Raw genomic sequence first — 17,459 nt, 5'->3', positions numbered from 1 at the left:
ACTGACTTGGAGCTGGGAATATGGAAATTTCTCCTGCTCGCCTTAAATGTGGCTGCGCTATGAAAATCATCAGCCCTATGCAAATCGCGAGCAGCCCCGATTGCCACGGCAACCAGCTGTTTCCAGCCCGACCGCTGCAGCTTTGGTTCGCCAGGGCCTTGTCCCGGGGCTGTGCATGGCTGCGGGGGGAAGAGAGCACAGGAATCCTGCAGGCTTTGAGGAAAGTTTCACGAGGGAGAGGGAGAGGGAGAGGGAGAGCCAGCCTTGGGGAGCAAAGGCGTTGCCCAGCGCTGAGCTCAGCGTGGGGCTGGGAGAGGCCAAGTTTCCTCAAAAGACTTTGGCCTGGCAAGCTGCTTCCAGCCCGGGATGAGGAGGGAACTGCAAACGGCAGGAGGAATGAAAGCTCCCAGGGAAAAAAAAATTAAAAAATGAAAAAAAAAGCGGCCAAGGTGGGAGAGAGCACGGGCTGAGCAGCCCAACGTGCCGTCCCTCACCTGTGCTGGTCCTCTCACCTGAGCTAGGGGCTGAGACAGGGGCTGGAACATCCAAACCTATCCCAGCATGATCCATCCTCCGGAAGGATCCCTCCTTTGGAAGGATCAGTCCTTTGGAAGCATCCATCCTCTGGGAGGATCCATCCTCTGGAAGGATCCCTCCTTTGGAAGGATCCATCCTTTGGGAGGATCGTTCCTTTGGGAGGATCCATCCTTTGGAAGGATCCATGCTCTGGAAGGAGCCATCCTTGGAAAGAGCATCCTTTGGAAGAAGCCATCCTTTGGAAGGATCGTTCCTTTGGGAGGATCGTTCCTTTGGAAGGATCCATGCTCTGGGAGGATCCATCCTCTGGAAGGATCCCTCCTTTGGAAGGATCATTCCTTTGGGAGGATCCATCCTTTGGAAGGATCCATGCTCTGGAAGGAGCCATCCTTGGAAAGAGCATCCTTTGGAAGAAGCCATCCTTTGGAAATATCCATCCTTTGGAAGGATCCATCCTCTGGAAGGATCCTTCCTTTGGAAGGATCAGTCCTTTGGAAGGATCAGTCCTTTGGAAGCATCCATCCTCTGGGAGGATCCATCCTCTGGGAAGATCCATCCTTTGGAAGGATCCATGCCCTTCCCCTCCAGCTCCCAGGCTCAGCCACAGAATTCACAAAATTCACAGAATCACAGAATTTACAGAACTCACAGAATCACAGAATCACCAGGTTGGAAGAGACCTTCAAGATCATCAAGTTCAACCCAGCCCCAACCCCTCAACTCAACCCTGGCACCCAGTGCCACATCCAGGCTTTGTTAAACACACCCAGGGATGGGGACTCCACCACCTCCCCGGGCAGAACATTCCAGAATTTTATCACCCTGTCTGTAAAAAACTTTTTCCTGATATCCAACCTAAATTTCCCTTGGCACAGCCAATCCCCCCATCCCAGATGATGCCTCAGGTTTCAGCTTTTCTATTTTTCACATTCTGTGCTGCTTTAGTGTGTGGGTCTGGGCTCACATCAGGGGATGCTGAGCTCTGTGCACAGAGCAGGGAGACAAAACCATTCCTGCTCCAGCTGGGCACCAAGGACAAGTGATCCAAATCTCAGCCCCAAGAACATAAACAATGGGGAATTTAAGAGAGAAAAACAAGCAGGGTGGGACTGCAGGGGCTAAAGCTGGGATGGGACAATGAACTGCAAGGTGCAAATGGAGCAGAACTGATCCCAGGGAGAGACCCCGGGAGCGCTCGAGCATTTTGGGGCCATTTTGGGTCATCTTGGGTTCATTTTGGGACCATTTTGGTTCATCTTGGGTTCATTTTGGGGCCATTTTGGTTCACCTTGGGTTCATTTTGGGACCATTTTGGTTCACCTTGGGACAATTTTGCAACCATTTTGGGTTCACCTTGGGTTCCTTTTGGGACCATTTTGGTTCATCTTGGGTTTGCCTTGGGCTCATTTTGGGTTCACCTTGGGCTCATTTTGGGACCATTTTGGATTCACCTTGGGTTCCTTTTGGGACCATTTTGGATTCATTTTGTGACCATCTTGGGTTCTTTTTGTGACCATTTTGGGTTCATTTTGGGACCATTTTGGTTCATCTTGGGTGCAGCCCTGGCTGGGCCCTTGTGCTGCCCAAGGTGGATCTATTGAGAATATCCTTTTAACAAATCCCTGCTTTACTCTTTAACTCTGCCTCCCCAGGACACCCCAGGAGCCACCCAACCCCTCCCCACACGTGTCCCACAGGGCACCCCACATCCCCCCTGAGCTGGGGTGCCCAGCACAGCCAGCCCTGCTGGCAGAGCCCAGCTCCTGGGGTTACAGGGTGGGGAGGGAAGATGCTGGGGCCGCCTGCAGCTATTCCCTTCCCCGTGGTTGTGTTTGAAGCGCTTCCCTATCGCCCTTTTTGTAAAAGCCTTGGCTTCCCCCCCATAGCCTCAACAGATGAAATCAAAGGGAAGCAGCTCTGCTTGGTGTAACCTGTTTTGATGGAGGAGATAACCGGGGAACAAGTGTCTGACACAAACAAACAGACAGACAGGGGCAAGTCCCACCTCAGCGTTCTGTTGCATCAGATATCAGCGCTTAGATAAACCACAAGAAGGGGGAGATCTCTGCCCTGGGGCTGCAGGACCAGGGGCGACACTCAGGCACTGCCAAGCCCCCACAGTTCCCATCAAAAAAAAAAAAAACAGCGAGGAGCTCGCTGGCATGGCTTTCATCAGTTGGGGGAAAAAAAAAGAAAATAAAAAGATGAAAAGAGCTCCCAGCCAAGCAGAAAACTCGCTGCTCTTCATTACCCCCCATGGAGGCTCAGCACCGGTGCCAAGGCTCGGGATCAGGCAGGGAAAGGGGAAAAGGAGCTGAAAAGCAGAGGGGTAATCCCTGCTCGGCCTGCCCCGCACCCCTGGGGTGATGGGGATGGCAAAGCAACCCTCATGGGGGCAACTGGTGCCTGTTCCCCCTCGCACACATGATCAAAAAATTTCTGAGCTGAGCAGTTAAGGGAGAGTTAATATTCACAGAACTGGGCAGTGAGAACCCTTAGAAATTATATTTTTTAAAATAATAGTTTGTAAAATGGCAACATTTCACCGTAATTGGTGGATTTGGGATCAAAAACCTGCAAATTTCTGGAAAACAAAATATTTTCCTTTTTTTAAAAGCCCTGCAACAGCCCCAGTGCCAAGGCTTGGGATCAGGCAGGGAAAGGGGAAAAGGAGCTGAAAAGCAGAGGGGTAATCCCTGCTCAGCCTGCCCCACATCCCTGGGGTGATGGGGATGGCAAAGGAACCCTCATGGGGGCAACTGGTGCCTGTCCCCCCTCATATGATTTAAAAAATTCAGAGCAGAAGTTAAGGGAGGATTAATATTAATATACCCTTAGAAATTATGTTTTTTAAAATAATAGTTTGAAAAATGGCAAAATTTCACTGTAACTGGTAGATTTGGGATCAAAAACTAACAAATTTCTGGAAAATGTCCTTTTTTAAAAGCCCTGAAACAGCCCCAGTGCCAAGGCTTGGGATCAGGCAGGGAAAAGGGAAAAACATCCTAAAAGCAGAGGGGTAATCCTCTGATTAAATTATTAAAAATTATTAAAAATGGTTAATGATTTAAAATTTCAGACCTGAAGTAAAGGGAGGATTAATATTCACAGGGCTGGGCAGTGAGAACCTTTAGAAATTATATTTTTTAAAGAATAATTTGTAAAATGCCAAAATTTCACTGTAACCAGTAGATTTGGGATCAAAACTCCACAAGTTTCTGGAAAATATCTTTTTTAAAAAGCCCTGAAATATTTTCTGTGGAATGGTTGTGGATTAAAAGAATTAAAAAAGAACAAAAAAAGCACTGAGCTCTTCAAACCTCCTACGAAAGGTTGAACAATTTTAACAATTTTCTCAAAAAAGAAAACCCCCACAATTATTTCAAACACTTTCAAAGGTGAACAATGCCCCAAGTTACCCCTTTCTTTTTTTTTTTTTTTTCCCTTCTTCTAAGCCTGGAATTGGCGGGGATATGAAAGGATGAGATTATGCCTCTGCTGCTGCCACTTCCCATCAGATCTTCGGGCATCAGTTTGAGATCAAGGGCTTGGTTTACAAAAGAATTTTGGTATTTAATTCCTTAATTTTTTCTTTCTTTCTTTTTTTTTTTTTTTTCTTTTTTTTCCAACTTCTTGGAGCCAGCCTTCATTTTTGGTGATGAAAAACCTGAACCTAGGAGGATTTCTAGGTGTAATATTCTTAATTTGGTAAGAGATCTCTCCTTTTTTGGGGGGGAAGGAGCTGCGTGGATTGGCTTAATTCGGTAGGAAACAGGAAATTTAATTAATGAGTCATCAGCAACCACTCTGAGCCTTTTCCCACATGAAGCAGGGAAGCCAAACACAACATTATTTGTAAATATTCCTCTAACAATGCCTGCAAAGAGCACAAAAACTTCCCGGGAAGCTCGGCACAAAGGGAGTTTTGTTGTTTATAAACAAGAAAAGAGCTGAGAAAACAACGTGGGAAGGGTTGGGGAATACCTGAGCTGCACCTTGCGCAGGTGAGGGATGGGTGGTGCCACCCACGAGGGTCCTGCAAGGTGTCCCCAAGGGTGACAAACTCGGCTGGGACCCCACAAAGAACATCCCGACACTCTGCAGCGTCTCGTTTCCCTGATGAATCTGAATAGATCAAGAAAATCATCGTGACAGCCTCAGAAAAAATAAAAAATTATTAGAAAATCACTGGGATAGTCTCAGAGAAAAAAAAAAAGGCACAAAATATTTAAAAAATCACTGAGGCAACCTAAGAGAAAAAAAAAATTAAAAAAATCATCACTGGGACAGCCTTGGAAAAAAAAATTTAAAATCAAAAAATCATTGGGACAGCCTAAGAAAAATAATCAAAATATAAAAAAATTACCGGGACAGCCTCAGAAAAAAATTAAAAAATTAAAAAAACACCAGGACAGCATCAGCAAAAAAAAAAAAAAAAAAAAAAGATTTAAACAGGTTCTTTGTGCCGCTCTTTGCAAATGAAGGAGATTTACTTGTCCTGATTTCCCTGCTTGATTTGAAGGCTCTGAGCCACCAACGCTGCCACGAATATTTTTTGTTATTTTCAAACAAATTGACTTCACTGTTCTGCTTTCTTTTCTCAATTACCACTCGAAAGAGGCGCTGCAGCTCTCGCTAATGGCTGTCTGGGATGCATAAACTGGAAAAAATCTGAATTTTATCCAACCAAATGTGCTGCCAGTTTTGGTTTAACACTTCTGACTCCCACTACGTTGAATACCAAAACTAAATCCCCATTTTCCTCAATCTTGATTAATCCTGCCGCCCATTAATGAGCACCAAATATTTCTGGGGGTTCCAGTTCCTTATTTAAGGCCCTGTAAGAGCTCTCAGGGGCTTTTGGAGGAGCTTGGGGTGTTTGGGATTTGTTTGGTGCTGGTTTATCCCAAACCCCAAATTTGGGGTGATTTGAGAGCCCTGAGCAGAGGCTGGACTGGCCAAAGTCAATCAGAGTTCATGGATGTGAACAGAACCAGATTTGATCTCTAGTTTAGATTCTGTCAAATAACCCAATTATTTGGATTTCTAAATCAAGGGGTGGGGTTAGTCCCTTTAAAACCTGGAGTTCTCTTGCTTACCCAAAATCTCATTTTTTTTCCTAAATTATCTCAAATTTTATAAGAGGGAAACCATTCCATGCAAAGTTTCCACATCCCCTTGGCCCAGGCTTAGGGCTCCTCATTATTTAGAGAATTTTTGATTCCTCTACATTTTCTCCACCAGTTTTTGCTTCAAAATGTGTTGATTTCTCTTGCCTACCCAAAATCTCATTTTTTTCCCTGAGTTATCTCAAACTTGCTTGTGTTCTCTTGCTTACCCAAAATCTCATTGTTTTCCCTAAGTTGTCTCAAATTTTACAAGAGGAAAATCATTCCATGCGAAGTTTTCACCTGCTCTTCCACACCACTTTGGCCCAAGCTCAGGGTTCTTCATCACTCAGAGAATATTTGATTCCTCTACATTTTCTCCACCAGTTTTTGCTTCGAAAGGTGTTGATTTCTAAGCCTTTTAATGATCTTAATTTGCTGCACCTAGTGGGTGCTAAGATGATTTCTCAGTGTTGCTCATTTGCCTACAAAGGGATGTGACCACGGCCCTTTGGGAAATTACAGGGCCTTGTAAATGGGATTCAAATCCCAGCGATCCAAATCTCACCCCAGGCAGCCCCAAAGCACAAACCTGATTTTTCGGGTGCCTGTTACACCTGGTGGTGGGCAAACCTGGCAGGAATCGGTGCTCACAGCATCACTGGCACCTTCAAAGGATCCCCCTGAGCCTCAGATTTCCAGATCCAAGGGACTTGGGGGCTCCATGAGGAGCTGGAGGTGAAAAACCCAATCACGCCTCTGCACCCGCTGCTGCTGGAACTCCAGACTGGATTTGGTTATTCCCAAAGTCCCTCCCATTTTTCTCCACACGCACACACACACAGAGCCCAAAAAATGTTGTTTTCCTTATGGAAAAGCTCCTGGCACAACCCTGTGGATACAGAGCTGAGTGCACCAGGACGGTTCCAAAGCCATCACTGCTGTGGCAGCGATTTTCTGATTCCATTTCAGACCCGCTGTGGGCACTGGGGAGGCACTCTTTGAGCAAATTTCAACCTCAAACTCACTGGGGACACTGGGGAAGCACCCTGTGAATTGTGGGGACATTGGGGAGGCACCCTGTGAGCAAATATCAAACTCAAACCCACTGGGGACATTGGGGAGGCACTCTGTGAATGAATTTCCACCCGAAACCCACAGAGGACATTGGAGAGGTACTCTGTGAGCAAATTTCAAACTCAAACCTGATGGGCACCGTGGTGAGGCACTCTGTCAGTGAATTTCCACCTCAAACCCACTGAGAACATTGGAGAGGCACCCTGTGAGCTGGAGAACATTGAGGAAGCACCCTGTGAGTGAATTTCCCTGTCAGAACTGCTGAGGACATTGGGCAAGCACTCCGTGAGTGGATTTCCACCTCAAACCCACACAGGACATTGGGGAGGCACTCTCTAAGCAAATTTCCATGTCAGACCCACTGAGGACATGGGGGAGGAACCCTGTGACCTGGGGACATTGGGGCAGGCGCTCTGTGAGTGAATTTCCATCTGAAACCCACTGGGGACATTGCAGAGGCACCCTGTGAGCGAATTTCAAACTCAAACCTGCTGGGGACATTGGGCAGGCACTCTGTGAGCTGGGGACACTGAGGAGGCACTCTGTGAGCAAATTTCTATGTCAGACCCACACAGGACATTGGGGAGGCACTCTCTAAGCAAATTTCCATGTCAGACCCACTGAGGACATTGGGGAGGAACCCTGTGACCCAGGGACATTGGGTCAGGCACTCTGTGAGTGAATTTCCACCTCAAACCCACACAGGATATTGGGGAGGCACTCTGTGAGCAAATTTCTATGTCAGACCCACACAGGACATGGGGGAGGCACTCTGTGAGTGAATTTCCATGTCAGACCCACTGAGGACATTGGAGAGGCATTCTCTGAGCAAATTTCCATGTCAGACCCGCTGGGGACATGGGGGAGGCACTCTGTGAACAAATTTCCACCTCAAACCCAGAGAGAACATTGGAGAGGTGTTCTCTGGGCAAATTTCCCTGTCAGATCGCTGGGGACCCGGGGGAGGCACTCTGGGATTCGCTGCTGTCACACAGGAGGGATCTTGCATGGCTGATCAAGATACCAACGCAATCCTAGCCCAGAGCACATTCCTGATCAACTGCCAGGCTGCAAGAGCAGCAACAGGAGCCCAGAAAAAGCACGGGGGAGAAACTTCCAGCACCCGCATTTCCCTTTTTTGTTATTTTTTCCTTTTGTTTCCCCTCCCTCTCGTGGCCCTGCCACCCCAGACCCTCCTTACCTGGCTCCACCTGCTCAGGCTCGTGCCGGGTGTCTGTGGAATCTGCAGCATCCCCGCTCATCTTGATCTCTGCAAAAGGAGGCACAACTGATTTTAATAACAGGTCACAGTCCCAGGCAACAGGCACATGTGGCTTCCACTAAACAGCACAAATGAATGTGTGTAATTATAATAAACCATCAGACTTTCAAATTTCTGATTCCTCAACATCCAGGCGCTGGAATATTCATCAGCTCTGAGGATGCACTTTCCCTCCTGTTGCTCTTTGCAGCCCCCCTCACTCCTGTGCCCCCTCCCCAGTTTGCTGGGGGGTTTTTTTGTGGTTTTCACCCTCCTCATCCCTCCTCACCCACGGGATAGAGGGGTGGATTCAGCACTGGGAGCTTCCCAAACCTGCTGTGGTGCTCAGGCTGGGACAGCACCTCCCACACCTGCAGAGATGGGGATCCCTCCAGCTTTCTCCCAAATCCTTCAAGGTGGCTCAAACCCAACTTGGTTTTTCCAAGTGCCTCTATCTGCACTTTATTTCTCCTCTTTTTGTCACTTGCAGGTGTCCACAACCCTCAAAAGCCACCCAAGATCTGCCTTGCCCCAAAGTGCTGTCCCCTGCATTTCCCCCTATCTTCACCCAGGCCAAGAAATTTTGTCATTTACCCTTGAAGTGATGGCTGCCACCACACCCGGGGCCACTTTCTCCTTCGGGGACAGCTGCAAGAAAAGGTGGGAATGGTCAGCTCCACACTAACAGAGGCCAAGGACACAGAGGTGGGAGAAGGGGAGATCTCCATTCAAATCCAGATGGACACCCCTCAGCTTTTCCCTTTCCACTGGAATTTTAGCTGTTTCCAGACTCGTTGCAAAAAAAAAAAAAAAAAAAAAAAAAAAAAAAAAAAAAAAAAAAAGGTAAAACTGAGATAATTTTTTTATTATTTGAGTGATTTGCATGTGCTTCCTGCAGCCAATCCCGGCCACAGACTCTCCCCATTTGCATGGGGGAATAACAACAGCGGGGAAGCTGGGCCAGTGTTTGCTGTGGTTTTCTGGGCTAGGGAAGGCAGGTGGAAGCCACCTAAAAGCACCATGCAAACCCTTTTCCTCTTCCCCAGATCCACCTTTTGTTATTCCCAAACAGATGAGAGCGGCCCCGTTGGATTTTTATCCCCATTTCCCTCTTTAGCTCCCACCAAAACAGGCAGGGCTTTGTGTGTGTGTGTGTGTGGTGTGTGCAGGTTTTCTTCTCCCGTATTCAAAGCTGCCCTCGTGTGCAAACAGCAGATAATCTGCTTTTCTGGCCAAGATTTCATAGCTTTGATCAAGTTGAAAGTCTGTAACTTTCTCCAGCAAATGAATAAAGGTAGGAAAAAAAAAAATCAGGATTTTATAGCAGAAACTTTCACATACTTCAGAAACTTCCTTTCCTTAAATTAGATTAAGGATTGAGGGGGGAGAAAAGAGTTGTGGGATTTTTTTCTTTTTTCCCCCCTTCAAATAAACCCTCTGCAATTAAGACATGAACGTTTAGTGGGGCTTCTAAGCATTTCTACTGCAGGAAGAGTAATTACCATCAGCTATAAACATCTTCTTGTCTTGTACCACTGCCAAGGGACCCTAACTTAGGCAATCTACAAAGCACAAAGTTTTGCTGGCTGCCAAAAAGTATTAAAAAAAAAAAAGGCAAGTTCTCATAAAATAGAGGAAGAAAAAAAAATCTAAAAGCCTGCAGAAATTTGGGTGCTTCCTTTGGTGAGAAAGCTTGTTAAAAAAAAATAAAATTAGGGAAAGCAAATATTTAATTCCCAAGAGGGAGAGAGCTGAGGAAGGACAGACAGAAAAGCAGAGCATGAAAATCTCTGTCCCCCCTGCAGGAGTGACCCCACACCCCTCTGCCATTAAAAACTGGGATGGGTGGGGAGGGGAGGAGGAATTGCTGCTGCTGCTGCACCTTGATTGCATATCACACGTTATCCACCAGGTAAATCCCCTCCTCCTGCACCTGGGAGATAAGAGATGCCCTGGGATTCCCATGCACAGGAATTTCATTTTCAGTGAGATTCAAAAAAAAAAACAACCCTATAAATGTGCACAAATTATTACAGTTTGAATATATTGAATTTTATTTTCAGAGAAATTCAAATCCCCCCTATAAATGCACACAAGTTATTACACTTTGAATATTTTGTCAGGAAAAAGAAAATAAGAAGGGAAAAATAAGCAGAAAGAAAAGGAAAACTGCTGATCTGAGAGGTTTAAGGTTTAGGACAGATTTTGCATTCTGGATCTGTATTTAGGATTTTTGTAATTAATGCAGATTTTGTGTCCCTGTGGGTGACAGGGCAGCCCCAGCACCCTCCAAGGGATCCTTGGGAACAAGGAGCAGACACACAGAGCAATCATTTTCTAATCTAATTGCGCCCAAACCCCTTCCAGTGCAACCAGAGCAATGCAAACCCATCCTTTACCCCTGCTCCATCCTCAAAAACAACTTTCAGACAGGGCAGCTCCTTCCACACAGCTCTGCCAGCTTAGCAATACGCACAGGATAATCAGGCTTGGAGAAAAAAATAAGTAAAAATAAATAAATAAAAAAATTAAATAAAAAATAAATAAAAATAAATAAATAAAAATTAAATAAATAAATAAATAAAAAATTAAAAAAAATAAATAAAACCTCTCTGGGAAAAATAACCCAGCTTAGGACAGCCTAACTGCAAACCACAGCCCTATTAGGAGCCGCCAGTGTGGCCTGGGCCATATTAAAAATGTGCTGCAAACAGAGCAGGGGCAGGGGCAGGCGGGGTGGTTGAGCCAGACCAAAGGAGCTCTGCCCGTGCAGACACTTCTCCAGGACATATCTGCATCTCTATTTGTGCTGAAACAAACGCTGTCAGCAAACCAAGCCTTTCCCAAGCCGCTGCCTGAGCCGGCCCGATGGCTGCACAAGGGGAATCTGCTCCTGGAGCAGGGGGAGCTGGGCTGGCCTGGGAGCATCACCCCGGGTCTGAGGTGTCTGAGCCCCTCTGGAGGCTGCAGGCAGCTGAAATATCCAGAATTTCCAAATGAAATATCCAAAATTTCCAAATATATAGGGAGCTGAAACATCCAAAATGCTCCGGGAAGGGGTGGTGGCACCAGCAGGGAGGTGTCTCAGCAGAGAGGAGGGTGTGAGGGGCATGGGAGTCCCCCTGTGGGCTGAGTCTTCTCTTAAAATCATTGAAGTTGGAGGAAAAAGCCTCCAAGATAAAAACTGGGGTTAGAGCTGAGCTCAGGCCTGCACAAAGGTTACAGAGGGGCCTCAAAGCCGCTCAAGTCTTCTCCTAAAGTCATTAAAGTTGGAGAAAACTTCCAAGATAAAAACTGGGGTTAAAGCTGAGCTCAGCTCTGTTACAGAGGGGCCTCAAAGCCGCTCAAGTTTTCTCCTAAAATCATTAAAGCTGGAAAAAAACCCTCCAAGATAAAAAGTGAGGTTAAAGCTGAGCTCAGCTCTGTTTCGGAGGGGCCTCAAAGCCGCTCAGGGACCCCAAAACTGAACGGCTTTTGTGGAGGGGTGGAAAAATCCCCTCCCATTGTGCTTGGGCTCCAAAGGACTCCTGGAAGCTCCAGCTTTTCTGTCAGCACAGGGGGATGATCAGGGGCAGTGGGAGCACAGCCCCAGCTCCAAACCCTGCCCTGAGAGAGGGCACAGGCTCCAGCTGGGGAATGTCCCCGTGAGGAAAGAGTCACCTGGAGGGCTGGAGGGGTCATTTTTTTTACCTTTCCTTTTTGCCCCCCTCAAGGAGTCTGGAAGCAGTTAAAATTCCCATGGAAAGGGAAAAGCTGAGGGGGACGGATAGATGGGGGGATGGATGGATGGATGGATGGATGGATGGATGGATGGATGGATGGATGGATGGATGGATGGATGGATCATTTTTCACCTTTTCTTTTTGCCCCCCCCCAAACGAGTCTGGAAGCAGTTAAAATTCCCATAGAAAGGGAAAAGCTGAGGGGGTGTCCATCTGAATTTGATGCCGGGCTGGGTGGATGGGTGGGTGGGTCGTTTTTTTTTACCTTTTCTTTTTGCCCTCCCCAAACGAGTCTGGAAACAGTTAGAATTCCCATTAAAAGGGAAGAGATGAGGGGTTGTCCATCTGAATTTGATGGCTGGGTGGATGGCTGGCTGGCTGGGTGGGTTGGAGCCTGTGGGGCATGTGTCCCCCAGAGACACCGACCCCAGCACACCCAGAGCAGTGCTCCGACCAGCCAGGCTCACACCCTGAGCCAGTTCCCTCCTTGGCAGCCTCTCCTGGTGTCCAGGGCTCCCCAGCCCACTCAGGCTGCCCACAGAGCCACCCCAGAGCCCTGCAGGGGTTGGAGCAAAGGGCTTGGCCACCTTTGAGCCTGGCTGGGGTGGGACATTGCTGCAGCTGCCCTGCAGGCCTGTCTGTGAGCCCAGGGGCAGGCAGGGCTCGTGGAGGGGCTGCAAACCCCCAGGTATCCCCCAAAGAGCAGCACTCCCACAGGGGTGCCCAGGGATGGACGCATCCTCCCTCCCTGCAGAGTTTTGTGCTGCGCAAAGCCCGGGGCAAAAGTCACCAACAAATTATCATCGGGGTACAGGAGCTCTCGGGGTCCGGCTGCTCAGCTCCAGCATGGCCCCCAGCTCTGTGCGCTCTGGGGGACGGAGCTGGGGCAGGGTGAGCCGGGCTCGGCACAGCCCCGGGGGTCGGGCAGGGGTCGCTCCGGCTCCCCGCTCGCTGCAGGGCAGGGGCTGCTCGGGGGGGGGGTGTGAGGAGCTCAGCCATCCCTCCGGAAGCAGCTCCTGAGCCTCGCTGCTCATTCATTCCCGACCCAGCCCAGCCTCCCTCAGCGCCCTCCTCATTCATTTCTCCCTCCTTTGTCACGAACTTTTCTCCTTTCAGCGCGTGTCCCAGCTCTCTCTCCCGCACACCTCCCTCCAGCTTTGCCGCATCCCTCCGCGGGTTTATCCCTTCTCCCTCCTCCCACTGACAGGAGGCACGGGCCGGGCACTAAATTCTCATTTTCCAGGCACCCGAAAAGTCTCATTTTCCAGCACTCTGCGCCAGCGCTGCTCCCACGTTGTGGGCATGGCTTGGCAGCCCCCTAAACAGACCCGGGCAGCATCCATCCATCCATCCCCCGGCAGGAATGTGGGCACCTCACCAGCGGGAGAGCAGAGGAGGGAAAAGAGCGAGGAAAGGTCACGGCAGTGGGATCAAACCCCATTTCCTGCCCGAGCCCACGGCCCCGCTGCCCCGCGCTGGGCTCCGTGCCCTTTACCTGCGTGCACGGACTCCAGGTTCACCATCCTGCCGGCGGGGGGAAATCCGCGGTGTGCCCAGCCTGCTGCCGTCAGCCCCAGGTTGCCAGGGGCTGCCAGTTTGCCCTCCCTCCTCTGCCACCCGCTGCCTCTGGAAGCGGCCGTGGGTCCGCAGCCCAAGGCTCCTAGAGCTCCATTGCCTGTTGCCATGCAGGGCCAGGTGAGCATGCGGCGCTGCCACGCCTCGCCCCACCTCCGGCTCCCTCGGGTGCCCTGACACCCAGCAGCCTGGCGTCAGGCCCATGCAAACGCTGCCATTTGCATATTAGTAACTGGGGGAATGGATGAGTCCCTGCAGCGCTGCCAGGCTGCGGGGTGGGGTGGGAAGGAGGGCAGGAAGGAAAGAGCAGCGCTCCGCCCTCGGCACAGCTCGGGAAGCACCCGCAGCACCTGCCCCGAAGCCCTGCCCGAGCCCCCTTTGGGCACTGAGCTGCTCCGGGTGGGCATTGCCGCCAGGGGAAGGTGGGCAAGTGAAGGGACAGAGATTTGGGGTCATTCTGTGGTGTTGTGTCTTCTCAGGCTGGGTTGGATTAGCCCCAAGCACCTCTGGATGGGCATTGCCCCAGGGGAAGGTGGGCAAGTGAAGGGACAGAGATTTGGGGTCATTCTGTGGTGTTGTGTCTTCTCAGGCTGGGTTGGATTAGCCCCAAGCCTCTCCAGGTGGGCATTGCCCCGAGGGCTGGCGGGTGAGAGAAGGAACAGAGGTTTGGGGTCACTCTGTGTTGTTGTGTCCTCTCAGGCTGGGCTGGACTGGCCCTGAGCTCCTCTGGGTGGGCATCACCCCCAGGGAAGGTGTGTGAGTGAAGGAACAGAGCTTTGGGGTCATTTTATGGCATTATGTGCTCTCAGGCTGGGCTGGATCCGCCCTGAGCTCCTCTGGGTGGGCATTGCCCCCAGGGAAGGTGGGCAAGGGAAGGAACAGAGATTTCACCAAATCCCAGAATGATGAGGTTGGAAGAGACCTCCAAGATCATCCAGCCCAACTTATGCCCTCACACCTCAACCAGACCACAGCACCAAGTGCCACGTCCAGTCCTTTTTTAAACACATCCAGAGATGGTGATTCCACCACCTCCCTGGGAAGAGCATTCCAGTGCTTTATTATTCTTCTTTCAGTGATTTTTTTTTTCCCCTAATATCCAACCTGTCCCTTCCCTGCCATAGCTTGAGCCTGTGTCCTCTGGTTCTGTCAGAGACCAACCCCAGCTGTCTGCAGCTTCCCTTCAGGAAGGTTTAGAGAGCAATAAAGTCAGCTCTGAGCCTCCTCTTCTCCAGGCTAAACACCCCCAGCTCCTTGGGTTGATAATCCCGTGGCCATGTGTCCTCTCAGGCTGGGTTGGACTGGCCCTAAGCACCTCCGGGTGGGCATCACCCCCAGGGAAGGTGTGTGAGTGAAGGAAGAGAGGTTTGGGGTCATTCTGTGGCGTTGTGTCCTCTCAGGCTGGGCTGGGCCTCGATGCTGAGTGAAACAGCACGAAAAGGAAAGTGAAAAGCATCAAAGAAACCCGTGCTGGCGGGAGATAAAGAGCAGGGTTAAATAATAAATAATCGAGATAAAGGCTGGCACATGGAGAGCCTGCTCTCCTGACATGTGCTCCATCTCTATCCCCTAAGGAGAGGACAGAAGTGGCAGCCAGCCTCTTCCTCCTCATCCTTGCTGCTCCAAGCTGTATTTACCAACTTCCAGGGAAGCCAGGCAAGAAAAAATCCCCTAAAAATCCCCCCCGCAATGGCTTCTTCTGCAGAAAGAGCCAGAGGCCAGAGCCTGGGCTGTGACAGGGACCGAGCTGCTCCCTGTCCCTGCCATGCGCCACCCTGGTGACCCGGGCAGCCCTGGGGACACCGGTGTGACAGCGCCGAGCTGCTGAAAGCGTTAACGCTCAATTAGTAGCTGCCAGGTACGAGCTATCGCACATTCATCTCTCCCTGGCTGGGTAATTCGCGTTCCAGGGCTCTCGGCTTTCCCACACGCCGCTCTCCCTCCCTCCCTCCCTGGAAATTCAGGTTTCTCCCAGGGGATGGGTGGGTGGGCGAGCAGGATCTCCAGCCTCACCTGCAGCCCGGCCCCGCGGCATGGGCAGCGAGGACATCCCCGGGACAGGGCGGGGGAGCTCAGTGAAACCCTAACGAGGAAAATCTGGAGGAAAACCGGGGCTTCCCGGCTCGCCCTGGCATTTCTTTCCAGGGCAGGGATGGGGTTTCAGCCTCCAGGAAGCAGCGAGGTGGCACCGGCTTGGCACGGGCAGCTGCTGCTGGACTGATGCCACCGCTGCAGCCACCGAGCCCTGCGGCGTTCCCGGGCACTGCCGCCCTCTTCTCGTGCGTTTTTCTCTGGGTTTTCCCATCCCGAAAGCCTGACGCGATCGGGTGTCTTCACTGCGTCAAACAGGAATTTATTTGCTGGTGGCTCCCGGCCAGCTTGAGAGGCTGGAGACCACGGGAGCTCTGCTTCCCCCACATCAGAGCGGCTTTTGTTCGCCAAGCAGGAGTTTCTCATCTCTCCCTGCCCTTCCTGGCGCTTTTCCCGTTCTCCTGAGCCCACCAGGAGGGTTCTGCCGGTGGCACCTCCAGCCGGGCAGGAATCCCGGGCATCCTTTGGGCAGAGATGCTGTCCCGGCCACGGGCAGGGCACCAGTGCCCTCTCCTGGCCCCAGACACGGCTGGGAATTGCTTTTTCTGGCTGTTATTTTGTGCTCAGCGGGAAAATTTGAATATATAGGTGGTTTTCTCCCCAAGCCCATCCCCCTAAATGCCTTGAGCTTTGAGAGAACACACCATCCCTATGAAAATCAGAGGATGGATCACAGTATCACTACTTCTTTCTGCTGTGGAAATGAAATTATCAAGCAATACAGGATTGGTTTTACTCTGATCACTGCTAAAATCACTCCCAGACACCACCAAACGCGCTGCCCTTTCTTTTCCGTGTGCTCACCATGACCTGTCCACTCCCCTCTCACTGCAACACCGTGTTTTTCCTCTCCTGCTGCTCCAGGTGCCTCTGGAGGGAGATGAGCTCTGCAGGCAGCACCCGATTTATGGGACAGGGCCTTGGAAGCACAAACTGCAGCGAGACGCTACAAAAATCCCCAATTCTATTTATTTATTTTTTAATTATTATTTTTGGGAGGGCTGGGGGCGTCCTGCGATCCTGCAGGGACCACGAGCATCCCTGTCCCGACATCCCGGCAGCGCAGCCGCGCTCCGCCAGCACCCACTGCTGGAGGCCGGGGAACCGCACCGGCTACGGCCGCTCCAGAGCCTCGGGATTCCGAACTAAAACCCAAGGAGGCTCCTGGAGATGGGGCCCGATGCTCCCAGAGCGAGCCCGTGTCCGTCCCGACATCCCCGACATGTGGGAAGGGGCAGCAGTGCCTGGAATCCATCCCCACTCCGCTCACAGCCCGCCCCAGAGCCGGGTGTAATTCCCGGGAAATAAAACCCCACAGAGAGCACAGAACAACGCCCTGCTCCCCCTGCCCCGGAAAAGGGTGAAATGTTGGTGGGTGAAGAGGAGAAAAGCTGGAATTGCTGGTGCCATCCCTGCATTCCCCACACTAGAGGGAAGCAGAGCTCCACGTTTCATTTCTCCCTCCAGCAGCTCCGGGCTGGCCCCAAAGCGCCGCCCTCTTCAGCTGGAGCTATGTTAAATTTAAATTTTATCTATTTTAAATTTAAATTTTCCTGGAAGAATTCACCAGGAATATTTTCTGTATTCACCAGGAATATATTCTCTATTCACCAGGAATATTTTCTGTATTCACCGGGAATATTTTCTGTTTACATCAGGAATATTTTCTCAATTCACCAGGAATATATTCTCTATTCACCAGGAATATTTTCTGTATTCACCGGGAATATTTTCTGTTTACATCAGGAATATTTTCTCAATTCACCAGGAATATTTTCTCTATTCACCAGGAAAATTTTCTCTATTCACCAGGAATATCTTCTCTATTCACCAGGAATATTTTCTGTTTACATCAGGAATATTTTCTCCATTCACCAGAAATATTTTCTATAATCATCATGAATATTTTCTGTATTCACCAGGAATATTTTTTCTATTCACCAGGAATATTTTCTGTATTCACCACTGAGCCCAAAATTCCTGCATGTTCTCCCCCCGTCCATGGCTCTTCACCAGATGCAGGTTTCAGATTTACACATAAAGGAACAAATCTAAATTCATACACAGAGTGTCATGCACAAACTTCTA

The 17,459-nt window shown here is 50.1% G+C and overlaps 1 protein-coding gene across 1 annotated transcript in view; it reads right to left on the bottom strand.

The window, feature by feature from the left end:
• Positions 1 to 13,484, bottom strand: part of POU2F3 (POU class 2 homeobox 3) — a 51,137-nt gene extending 37,653 nt beyond the window's left edge. The window contains 4 exon segments of the mRNA XM_063178448.1: positions 7,924 to 7,992; positions 8,578 to 8,631; positions 13,201 to 13,412; positions 13,414 to 13,484. Of these exon segments, the coding sequence (XP_063034518.1) occupies positions 7,924 to 7,992; positions 8,578 to 8,631; positions 13,201 to 13,412; positions 13,414 to 13,484 (406 nt within the window).
• Between the last annotated feature and the right edge of the window lie 3,975 nt (positions 13,485 to 17,459).

Source organism: Melospiza melodia, chromosome 29 (assembly GCF_035770615.1).
Source record: "Melospiza melodia melodia isolate bMelMel2 chromosome 29, bMelMel2.pri, whole genome shotgun sequence".
NCBI lineage: Eukaryota > Metazoa > Chordata > Aves > Passeriformes > Passerellidae > Melospiza > Melospiza melodia.
This window is presented reverse-complemented; position numbering and strand designations above follow the sequence as displayed.